Below are 12,250 nucleotides of genomic sequence, written 5' to 3'. Positions count from 1 at the left end.
ATTCAAAGAGGCCAAACGGGGTTACGATGGCTGTCTTCGGTATATCCTCTTTCAAAACAGGGATCTGGTGATAAGCCTTAACCAGATCTAATGTGCTGAAAACCTTGGCTCCAGAAAGGTTGTGGGCAAAGTCATTGATGTGCCGAACGGGATAACGATCCGGAATTGTCCTAGCGTTCAGGGCACGGTAGTCACCGCATGGACGCCATGACTGGTCCTTTTTGATGGTCATGTGCAGTGATGACCAAGCGCTTTTAGAGGGCCGGGCTGTTCCATTTTTCACCATGTCCTCAAACTCCTTCTTGGCTGCTACCAACTTGTGCGGAGCAAGACGTCGAGGACGGCAAGAAATGGGAGGCCCATCCGTGGTTTTGATATGGTGAACCGTAAGGTGCTTCGTCACACGAGGAAGACCTGGAGGTCGTGTAATGTCCGGAAACTCTGCAAGCACTTGTGCGAAGACTGAGTCCGGGATAACGACTGCCCTGACGCTAGGTTGGCTAGAAGAAGCAGAAGAAACAAGGCGAGATAAACCAGTAGTGCCATCCAAGAGATTTTTACTACTACAGTCGGGGAGCAGTTTGTAGTGTGCAAGGAAGTCCGATCCAATGATAGCAGTTTTGACATCAGCTAGGACGAACTGCCAGCCGAATTCACGTCGCAGTCCAAAATCCAGCTTGAGAGAGACTTGACCATAGGTTCTGATCTTAGTGCCGTTAGCAGCGCTAAGTTCCCAGTCAGTAGGTGTCCTCTGTCCTCGGAACCAGCTGTAGGGATAACAGCAAATATCAGAACCTGTATCAATTAAAAATTGTCGGCCAGTTATTTTGTCTCTAACAAAAAGACGGTGACTGCAGGATCCTACCGCACAGCAATCAGCTCCTGCCTCTACTGACTGCTGCTTTTTGAGTATATTTCATGCGTTGAAAGATTTTATAAAGGTAAGAAAAAATATATTTACACCCAGTATTTATTTATTAATATTTTAATAATTAGCTCAGCTTATTAAACAAAAAAAAATTTAGTAAATTTTTAGTCAACTTGATACGTGTAAATCAGCCTTTAGTTACCCTTTACCGTAGTATAACTACCTTCATAAATCAGAACGTTGGAATTTTTGGAACCTTATTCTTGTACACTCTTGAGGTTTCTTGAATTACAAACTAGATTCGATAGGTACTTACAATGAAAAAGTCTAGCATTCAAAAGTTAGAAGAACTTTTGGATAGTGATGATGATATCCCTTGTAAGGCGTAAGGGTTTTGGGTGTTTTATTTTTAATAATATGTAATGAATAACAAGTACATTGTTTTTTAGTTTCATATAATGAGGCAATTGAGCAGCCAAAATATAAAAACGACAATCGATTTGAACCAGTTACATTTGGTGCCGACAACTGCAGAGCACAGTGGAACAATAATTATTGTTTCATAAATGGAGATCAACCAGAGTTTTCAAAAAGCAGTGAGGCCTCCTCAGTGACCTCCAATATTAATAATATATTACCAAAAGGCTTTTCGAGCAAACAAGACATATATTGCCTAAACAGTATAGCAGACAAAACCACTAGTTCCACTTTTTTTCAAGTTGAACCAGTTACATCTGATACCAACAACAGAATAGAGTGGAATAATAAGTATTGTTTCATAAATGGAGATGAACCAGAGTTTTCAACATGCAGTGATGCCTCCTCAGTGACCTCCAATATTAATGTATGTTTATAGACACATAAGTGAATTTGCTAGAAACTGTCATAACCATAATGTTAACACTAGGAACAGACATAAACTTATAATGCCTACTACTCGGCTAAGTCGAGTTAGTAAGTCTTTTGTGGGGAATTGTTATAAAATGTTTGTGTGGTAAAGGTTACTATAACATAAATGACTTTCTTAATGACACCACAGATTCGGAACGGAGTGACCACCCTCAGGCTATTAAATAATAAGTATAATTGTACAATATTACTTTGTAAACATACATTTTCGATGAAAAAAAAAAGCCTGCTGAGTTTGTTGCGCCTTTTCTTCTCTGAGGCATTCATTTTGAAATGGGTGGTAGTTTTTGACTTTCAATAAGTGATGTCACATCCTATTTTGAATAAAAATATTTGGATTTGAATAATATATTACCAAAGGCTCTTTGAGCAAACAAGATGTATATTGCCTAAACAGTATAGCAGACATAACCGCAAGATCCACTTTTTTGTGGCTGGTCTACTATCTTATGCACAAAGTATTAGAAAAAAAAAATATGAGAAGCTACTATCTTGTTGGTGACTGCTTTACCCAATATGGCCAATTATATCCAAAAGAATTCATTCAGATTAACGAAAGATGTAAATATAAGGTCTGTGTTAAACAGGAAAGGTGAAAAACTTTTTTTACGTTTTAACAAAGTATTTTCTTTTGTTTATATTTTTTTATAATATAAGCAAGACTTTGCCTGATAGTAAAGCAATAGATAGATAATGTATTACAATGTGCCAATTAAGATTCTTGAAATATAGGAGGCACCATTATTGTGCTCATCTTTGAGTCCTAAGATTGTAAGTCTCATAGTAGCATAGTAATTTCGTTGCCTTTAACTGCTCGGTGGCAGACAAAGCACAACTTCCGTACTCTATTTGCCGACATTCTATGTTAAGAAGCCACACACTACTAAAAGAATATAATAAAAAACAAAATCATTATCAGGATGACACACATTTTTAATGAGTGCATTCTTTTATTTTTCTAATACATATACTGTTATAGAAAACAGCTTTAGACATTTCCCTTTTCTATCTGTTCCAAGAATCCTTTTGAACATCTCACAGATTGATGGTAACACTTCTCAAAACCAGCAGAGTCACTGTCCTGTAAAAAAATTGTATTATTTCTCCGCTAAAATTTATTTTTGTAGCTAGTCGAAATAGAAGCTGCCTCTCAGCTGTATTTTTAATGATTAACCGACTTCAATAAGGAGCAGGTTTTCACTTCGATACACCGGTTACTCTGAGATTTATGATTCGATTTACATAATTCTTCTTTAGTTCGATGCAGAATAGATGCCATTTGGTTCCATAAAATTTATACATAATTTTATAAACATATTTTACGTAAATTTTGTCTACAAAGATGATATAATTGTTTTTTTTATGTATTCGGCTTTTTTAGATTTCATTCCGGTTGATTATATATTGTTATTATTAATTAACACTTAAAAGTTAAAAATGAAAAAAAAACTATTTTTATAAAAACCAAGTTCAAAAACTGAAAAGTATCAAATAACTAAAAATTTAATTCAATACACCTCTTATACAAACCTTTAATATTAATAAAATACTATTATTTGTATGTCCTACATATTACTATACTTCTTCTTATGTAACATCTTACTTTTGAATTAAGAAGAAAGTTAAGATTAAACATTTAAGAACTAACAATGAATTGTTGTACTTTGCTTTATTCCACATTGTTACGATATACTTAAATACCTTAATTTTAAACTAAAAGCAGCGGCCTTTAATATTTAGTAGTAATAATATTATAATTTTTTTTAAGGAAAAGGACAATGGACAAGCGTACAGATCACCTGGTGCAGGTCCTGATGCAGAATAGATGACATTTGGTCCCATAAAAGTTTTACACAGTTTGGCCCAGTACTTTTAATTTTATGTAAATTTTTGTCTACATTGATGATGGAATTGTTTTTTGTGTTCGGCTTTTTTAAGAGATTTCATTTCGGTTGATTATATATTTTTATTATTAATTGACATAAGTTCAAAAACTGAAAAATATCAAATAACTAAAAATTTAATTTAATACACCTCTTTTACAAACCTTTACCTTTAATATTAATAAAATACCATTATTTGTATGTCCTACATATTAGGTACTATACTACTTCTTATGTAACATCTTACTTTTGAATTAAGAATAAAGTTAAGATTAAATATTTAAGAACTAACAGTGAATTGTTGTACATTATTCTATTCCACATTGTTACAATATACTTAAATACCTTAATTTTAAATGAAGAACCGAAACGAAAGAGGCCTTTAGTATGTAGTAGTAAAAGTATTATAATTTTTTTTTTCAAGGAAAAGCAGGACAATGAGTGTACAGATCACCTGGTGTTAAGTGATCACTTCCATGCACATTCTCTTGCAACACCAGAGGAATTACAGGAGCTTTGCTGGCCTTTATGGAAGGTGTGTAATATTGTAACTGATTACTACATAATCCTGTAATCATATAATAAAATGTATCTGTATAAGGTAGCTAACAACAATCATTGATGCTTACATAGTATGGATCCCTTATTATCCTGTCTCCCTCTGGATCAAAGTTACCAAATAATAAAAGCTTAGCTTTTGAACCTTTTGGTGCCTTCGAATTAAGTGACTTCATGTTTTCTTCATCCATACCAAATATGTAATCATAATAGTTAAAATCATCTTTTGTTATCTAAAATGGTACCTATTTAATTAAAATTTACATTTATTGATAGGGAAAAATGTGATTGTTTGAAATTAATTTGATGTATTTTATACTAACAACTTGTTGCTTTAGCTTTAGATACAAGAAGAAAAGTTATACTGAATATATATTAATTAATGATTAATTTTACAATATTTTAAAAATAGATTCACATTTATTATGTATATAAATAACAATTGCTTAAAAATAATATGTTTTTATTAGCAATAGATTTCATTTTACATAACATAAAATACTTCATGATAGAATTTAAAAAAAAAACATTTTATAGTTTTTGTTATAGATCCTCATAGTAAGGAGCTATATAACCTATATGTCTAGAGGTCAAAGGTTGTCAATAACACTATTTTACCTGTCTAGCTGTGTTATCATATGGGACATTGTGTTTTTTCATAGTATCTAATGCACGCCAGTCAGGAGGATTCCCTACATGCCATCCTCCTATTGCAGCACTATCAATATCCCATAGATCACCTTTATTCAAATCGTTTACAACTTTCCTAAATACTCCTTCTGCTATCGGTGATCGGCATATATTACCTTATAAGTATTCAAAAACAATATTAAGCACATAATTTTTATTATAAGATTTTAACATGGTCAACATGTAGGCATTATTTTATTTTGTTTTGAGCTAATTAGTCCCGTTAAGCCTAATGCTCTAAATAAATAATAAAAATTACAAGGAATTTTTAAAATATTTACCGAGGCAAATAAAGAGAACTTTCTTTTTTTCGCTGGACATAATATTTATAATAAAAATTTATAGTTGGTATAAATAGTTAGAATCCTAGAAGTTTCAAGTTTGTACAAATTTAATTTAGTTTTAGGCTTTTTTTTAACGACTAATCTTGATTTTGAGTTTAGACTTTAGACACCTTAAGGCATAAACCATGAAAACAAAGAGGATGTAAAAAGTAAATACTAAATAGACTATGTCGAAGTGTCGTCCAAATAATATTTTTACTCTCGTTATAGCTGTCGACGCCATGGAGACATCTTCACCCTGTCACTGTCAACAGTATAAATAGAACCGTAGACTGATTATCAGTCTACGGATAGAACATACCCAATTTGACGGGAGCCGAAATCTCGTAACATTATTAATTAGATTGTATAAAATTACCACAGACGAGTAAACAAATAAGGACTCCTTTTCACCTTACATAACAGTGAGGCACCAAAACAAGCCGGTAAACGTGTAAATACATAGGCCCACGCATACACTTACACTAATACAAGCCGATCGGCCGCCATTATGAGATTTGTCATCTTCTGTGACAGATCAGTTTGCGTCGCAATAAAATATTTTAAAAATGCCGTCGTGCGTTGAGAAAAAGTGTAAAAACAATTCTATAAAATATTTGTGGATATATGATTATTTAGGGAGAAAAAATTGTTTAACTGGTAAACCGCCCACACACTAGCATAAAGGTGCTTCATTTGCTAATATCACGGCGCGGAGTCCCTCTTTTTTTTACTAGTCCGTGAAAATTACGCAATTATTTTTAGAATAGTGTTTTTGAAGTCGGTTGTTTTTTGTTAATTTTTTTTTATGTTTTTTATAATGTAATATGAGGAACTAATAATTTGTCTAAATATGTGTATTTTTGCAATGCAGCAACATCAACGTAAGCGCATTGGATAGCATAACAAAGATTTGGACGAGTATCTTTAATTTACTCCTAAGAATTGTAGATTTCCGTTATTTTGTCATGGAACTCTCACCAAACTACCTTTTTTTTTATAAGAGGGGGCGAACGGGCAACAGGCTCACAGGATGGGAAGAGGTGAGGCAACCGCCCATGGACATCCGCAACATCAGGTGTGTCAAGAAATGCGTTGCCGGCCTTTAAGGTGGTCTTGATGGTCCCTAAGTCGTGTCTGTTCGGGACAACCGCAGCCATTAATTATTTCCACAAAGTGGCTGTGCGAGGCAAGAAATTTCTAACGAAACGCGCTGTTGTGGAATGCTCGACGTCTGGTGGTGCGGGTGGTACTTTGCACGTAATGTCCCGTGGTGAAATTCAGCCGCTGGAATCAACCCGAACAGGTCCTCTGCACTGAGCACTCCCCGTGATAAATGCGGTAGAAGATGCAGAGAGAACCCATATATCTACGCAATGCCAAAGAATCAAGCCGATCTGAGATGGCTTGATCGTCGATGATTCAAACCGCTCTTCGTTGTATGCGGTCAAATGGAAGAAGCTGGTACTAGGGAGCACCTGCCCAGAGGTGAGAACAGTACTCCATATTAGGGCGAATTTGCGCACTATACAGTTGCAGTCGGTGGTTTTTAGTGAAGTACTGTCTCGCCTTACTGAGTACACCAAGCTCTTTAGCTTAACGTCGCTCGATAAATCGACGCCAAGTATGCCAATACAAGCTGTGGCAGTTAGAGGAGTGAACTTTTGTGTGAGTGAGTGAGGTTTTTTAGTGGTGAACGCACAAACTAGTGTCTTCTTGTTGAATTGGACTAAATTTTGTCGGCCTCATTCCGAGACTTTGCAAAGCAACTCGCTTTCAGACACAAGTTTGTTCTGGTTCTCGTCGACGCTGTCCCGGGACATGTTGGCACGGCCGGTTTAGGAAGCATACCCTGTGCTGTCGTCTGCATAGCAATGAATGCTGCTGATTTGTAGCGTATCATTGATATGCAGAAGAAACAGTGTAGGGGATAGCAAGCGGCCTTGCGGCACACCAGCGTTTATGGGTTTTAAGTCGGAGCATGCACCGTTGATAACAACCTTGATGCTCCGATCGGCCAAAAAGCTAGCGACCCATTTGCACAACTTCTCGGGAAGTCCATAGGATGGCAGTTTCGCTTTAAGCGCTTTATGCCATACCCGATCGAAGGCCTTCGCTATGTCACTGCAAACGCCTCTCCCTTCGACTTAACCGCATACCACACCCATAAATGGGTTATGGGTGTGGTATGCAAGAAGATCACCATCTGAGTGACCCTGACGGAAACCGTACTGGCAGTCGCTGATCAGCTGGTGCTCCTCTAGGTATCCCAAGAGCTGGCGGTTGATGATCGACTCCATTAGTTTGGAGAAAATGGAGGTAATGGCAATGGGGCGGCAGTTGGGCGGATCCGAGCGTACACCTTTCTTAGGGATCGGGTGCACTAAGGCCGCCTTCCATAATTTCGGGACTACGCCTAATGAGTAAGAGAGCCGGAAAAGACGGGTAAGGACCGGCGCCAGATCCAGAGCACATGTCCGCAGCACTATCGGGGGAGTGCCGTCGGGTCCGCTCGTTTTCTGAATGTCCGCGCACCGCGGTGGTGGTACCTTGTCATCCAGAGTCGAGTGGGACGCGAAGAGGGAGCCCAGGAGATCAGCTTTCTCTTTTGCGTCATAGGCCAGCGAGTCATCATCCCTGTGCAGTGGCGAAATGGCTGGCTGACAGAAGTTCTTTGGACAGCCTTGGCGAGCGACCAGAACGCACGAGTTCCCAAAGGAAGGCGTGCAAGTCTCTCGCCAATTCTGCAAATGTGCTTCGACTTTGCGTCAGCAATAACTCTTTTGAAGGACCTGGAGGCATGATTGAAGTGTTTTTTAAGTCCGCTGGAATTCACATCCTTAGATACCACCGCATTGACCCAAGCCTGATAGCACTCCTGCTTTCGGCGAGAGGCCATTTTGCAGGAGCGGTGAAACCATAGTTGGGACCTGCCACCGATAGGCACAGATGTGGATGGATTGAAGAGTTCCATACCTTGCAGTACCACATCAGCAACAGCGTCGGCAGCGGCATCTGGATCACCCAGCGACAACAGATCTGCCTCCACGGGTAGGATGCAAAAAAACACTGCATCTCGTCCCACTCTGCTGACCTATAGTGCCACACGCGGCGACAGCCTAAGAAGCGGGGTCGTGTTAGTCGCTTGATCGGCACGGTGCTCCGGATCTGGCAGTGGTCCGAAGATCCCAGAGGAGTGACACTAGGTAGTCGTCCGGATGTGAGGTCAACAGAAGGTCCAACAGTGAAGGAGTATGATCTTCCACATCTGGGATTCGCGTTGGCGCAATAACCAGTTGCGTCAGACCATATACTAAGGCGAAGTCGCGAACAGATCTCCCTGCATGATCGGTAGTATGTTAGCCTAGCCATTCGGCGTGATGGGCGTTAAAATCGCCAAGAAACACAATCTCTGCAGTGGGGATCTGCTCCAACACGGAATCTGTAGCCATTTGGATGTGTTCGAGGAGCCGGCCTCTGCGTTACCGCTATGGGACTTATACAGGAATGCGTAGATTCGCGGATGGTCATCGCAGTCTGCACGCAGCCAGATGATGGATAGGTCCTGTCCTTCAAGAAAACTCAGGCGTCGAGAACAGACATCCTCCCTGACGTAAACGCACACGCCAGCCCGTGGTATAAAGGAGTATCCAAATTATAGCCCGGGTATGAAAGGTAAGATGAATCAGTCTGAGAGGATATCTGTGTCTCGGTTAAAAAGAGCAGGGCCGGCTTCGCCATCTCCAGGTGAAAGTGGACGGCATTTAAATTTGAGTGAAGCCCCCTGATGTTGCAAAATTTCACAGTGAGTGTGGAGGAGGGTGGTTTGAGCCTCCTGCTCTGTTTGCCCCGAGTCAGCATAGATTTGCCCCCTCCAGAATACGCGGGGCAGCCTGAGCAACCACTATTAGGTACAGGCCCTAATTGTGGACGCCCAGGGACGGATTCTCTAGGACTGCATAGCCTGGTACCGTCTTTTTTTGGGGGGTGTAGGCGTCCGGATACCCCACTCACTGGACAAAACAAAGCGGCATAGCCGCTATTTCACGCCGGTTTCGAGTGGGGGAGTGGTATTTCCCGGGCATGCCGGGCCAATTTGGTTGTGTCCGTGAGGACCCAACATGGCACTACAACTCCAATTTTTTTTATGGAAAAAGGAGGACTTCCACAGCTTTGTAGTACGTGGAAGATAGCTCCTTGAAAAGCGCACAGCGGAGGACTGTCACACATCCAGATGGTGGGGATGATACCCTAATTTGTGGCGTGTCGTGTGAAGGTGGAATTCGGTGGCAGGAATCAGGTAAAAGGTACATTTGAAGTATATCCTTTCCAATAAATAAAAGAATCACTGAAATCAGTTGGCACGATATTGAGTTATTCGTAAATTTGTCACGCACATTCTCATAGCAAATTTAAGACTTTTATGGTTTTCTCATGGATGCCATTGTCAGATCTGAGCAAAAATAATTATCAAAATCGGTTCACCCACTCAAAAGTTCTGATTTAACAAACAAAAAAAATACCGACGAATTGAGAACCTCCTCCTTTTTTGAAGTCGGTTAATAAGCTTGTTTAGTGTATTAATTGTAAGCTAATTATTTTGTTATTGTTATTATACTAAACACCCATTCTCAGTTATAACCACAATATATTCATCCGGATAATAATTATCTTAATCGGAAATAAAGAAAGCTATTAACCGAAAAGCAATTGAAAATCTTCTACATTTTATGGTTTTAGGCTACCTGTCATTCATAGCCATCAAACGTTCTTCACGATATTTCAATGTCTCACAAGACCGAACAGCGTTTTTTCGGAGTCGATCCCTTTTTCCCGCTTTCTTTTCTTAGGATCTATATTGCGATAAGCAACTTTCATAGATCTACCCAAATCTACTTTTTTTATGAAAATAAGGGACGAGACGAGCAGGACGTTCAGATGATGGTAATTGATACGCCTTGCCCTTTATTGTATTGTGCCGATTCTTGAAAAACACAAAAATTCTGAGGGGCACTACAATTGCGCTCATCACCTTGAGACATAAGATGTTAAGTCTCATTTGCCCAGTAATTTCATAAAAAAGTGTTCGTAAGAATGAACAAAGGTGAAGCTGACAATCCAGAGGTGAATGTACATTGACTGTATAGTAGTGTTCACTGTTAGCACATTTATTTAAATATTAATTTTGTTTGAAAGTTTCACTTTTTCAATTTAATGTTTTTAATTAAATAAATAATTTTGCGATAGTTCTGTGGACTAGTATTACTTATATTTTTATTTGTTTCATAGGTATGCAGTCCATACTGTATATTATATTTCAAAGTTTTACGTCAATATTTCAAATACAATATTTCGAACAACAATTGAAAAAAAAATTGTTACCAAAAATATATTTCCAAGTAACCCATTCAATAAGATGTTGTTTAAAAAATATTAAAAAAAAACACCCAATAAAATGTTGTTAAGAAATTTCAAAAACTATATTATTGCCACAACTCCTTAATATATTACAAAATATATATTTAAAAAAAAATTTTTCAAGAATGTGTATCAAAAAAAGTAATTATTTCTAAAAGATTTCAAGAAAATTATATTCACAAAACACAGCACAGAAGACCAGTGCCGAAGCCTTTGAAAATGATAAAAGGTGAAAAAAATAATAGTAGAATGAAACCCACTGGAAATGGAAGAGAATTATAACAAAAATGAAAGGAAAAATAAATTACTGGCGATCTGAGTTAGGGAAATGGAAAAGGGGGGTGATCAAGGCAAAATTAATTTATTCCGGCAAAACTGCAAGTCCTATGCAACCTCTCTTCCATTTCCAATGGGTTTGATCTTACAACAATTTTTTTTGATTTTTTAAAATTATCGATCATAAAAATCTTACGATTTTTTTAACGTTACGGATGTTTTTGGCCGGCCAATGTGACGCAGTGATTTAATGACGAAGCTCAATCTAGACATGTATATAATCTAAGGCTGGTGGTAAGTAAACGTAAAAGTATAAAGTTTCAGTGCAGAAGATGAACAATTGATAGATTTAACGCAGCCAGAAATAGCTACTACTTAAATGCAGCACTAACTTTGAAATTGTCATCAAAAACAATCATATATCGTTTTGAAAATTGTACCTACATTCACCAATAGTTATAATTAAATGATATGCAGTATACATGTTTGTTTTTTCCTCGCAAGTGTGTTTAAAATCTGTATATGAAATTCATAACCAATTTCCTCACTATACACTACATTCGGCTTATGGATAATGAGCAACTTAGCTCAGTTGTATCATAATAAATATATACTATTACGATTCAACTGATTAAAAATCTCTTAAAACTGTTCTGTGTTTAAAACGAAATGATTACCTACTCATAACTTTTTTTTTATGGAATAGGAGGACAAACGAGCGTACGGTGAACTGGTAGTAGTAGTTTGGTAATCACAGCCGCCCACATTCTCTTGCAATACCAGATGAATCACAGGATTGTTGCCGGCTTTTAAGCGTGAACCTTGCACGCGCTTTTTTTGAAGGTAACCATGTCGTATCGTCGCCGGAAACACCGCACAAGGAAGCTCATTCCACAGTTTTGTAGTACCAAACTTTGTTAAACTGCCAAAAATCACCATTCGCGGCTCTAAATTCATGAGCAACAGAACAAACTTCTTTAGAATCGTTGTGATTTGAAACTCGATGAAACGAAAAAGCGAGACGATAGAGACACAAACAAGTAAATGTATAGGATACAGCCGGTGAGATAATGAGATAGAATACATTACACGTTCTCGGTTTCTCAAAATGATTTACAGCGACAGAAAAATACACATAAATTCATAAGATTTAACGTGGACAATGAGATAACAAAATAGTAAGATAGCATAATACTGTGTTTTGGTACCACGCGATCATCGTTAACGAAGAGATTGTCTTATATATGACGTGAATATACCATAATATATTCTGATGTAGACACCAGGAGAACATAAATATGGTAGCGGTGATAGTAAAGACTTTC

At 37.8% G+C, this 12,250-nt stretch overlaps 1 protein-coding gene and 1 long non-coding RNA gene across 2 annotated transcripts; one reads left to right on the top strand and one right to left on the bottom strand.

The window, feature by feature from the left end:
* Positions 1–1,022: 1,022 nt before the first annotated feature.
* LOC126977331 (uncharacterized) lies at positions 1,023–3,958 on the top strand. Its single transcript, XR_007732183.1, has 3 exons — positions 1,023–1,246; positions 1,318–1,712; positions 3,546–3,958. It is a non-coding gene; the product is annotated as an uncharacterized LOC126977331 (long non-coding RNA).
* Positions 2,687–5,399, bottom strand: LOC126977323 (low molecular weight phosphotyrosine protein phosphatase-like). Its single transcript, XM_050826099.1, has 4 exons — positions 5,190–5,399; positions 4,837–5,024; positions 4,290–4,451; positions 2,687–2,858 (listed from the first exon to the last, which is right to left on the bottom strand). Exons 1-4 carry the CDS (start codon positions 5,227–5,229, stop codon positions 2,766–2,768), a joined length of 483 nt encoding a protein of 160 aa, XP_050682056.1. The 5' UTR covers positions 5,230–5,399; the 3' UTR covers positions 2,687–2,765.
* Between the last annotated feature and the right edge of the window lie 6,851 nt (positions 5,400–12,250).

The sequence above is a fragment of the Leptidea sinapis genome, chromosome 44 (assembly GCF_905404315.1).
Source record: "Leptidea sinapis chromosome 44, ilLepSina1.1, whole genome shotgun sequence".
Lineage (NCBI taxonomy): Eukaryota > Metazoa > Arthropoda > Insecta > Lepidoptera > Pieridae > Leptidea > Leptidea sinapis.
The sequence above is the reverse complement of the archived record's forward strand: the minus strand, read 5'-3'. Positions and strand labels throughout refer to the sequence as shown.

Bases quoted from the DNA above. Each gene is read 5' to 3' on its own strand.
- LOC126977323 (XM_050826099.1), bottom strand. From the start codon at position 5,229: ATGTCCAGCGAAAAAAAGAAAGTTCTCTTTATTTGCCTCG. The intron at 4,452-4,836 runs GTAAAATAGTGT...GTACCATTTTAG, and splicing joins ATGATAACACAGCTAGACAG to ATAACAAAAGATGATTTTAA. The intron at 2,859-4,289 runs GTAAGCATCAAT...ATTTTTTTACAG, and splicing joins TAATAAGGGATCCATACTAT to GACAGTGACTCTGCTGGTTT.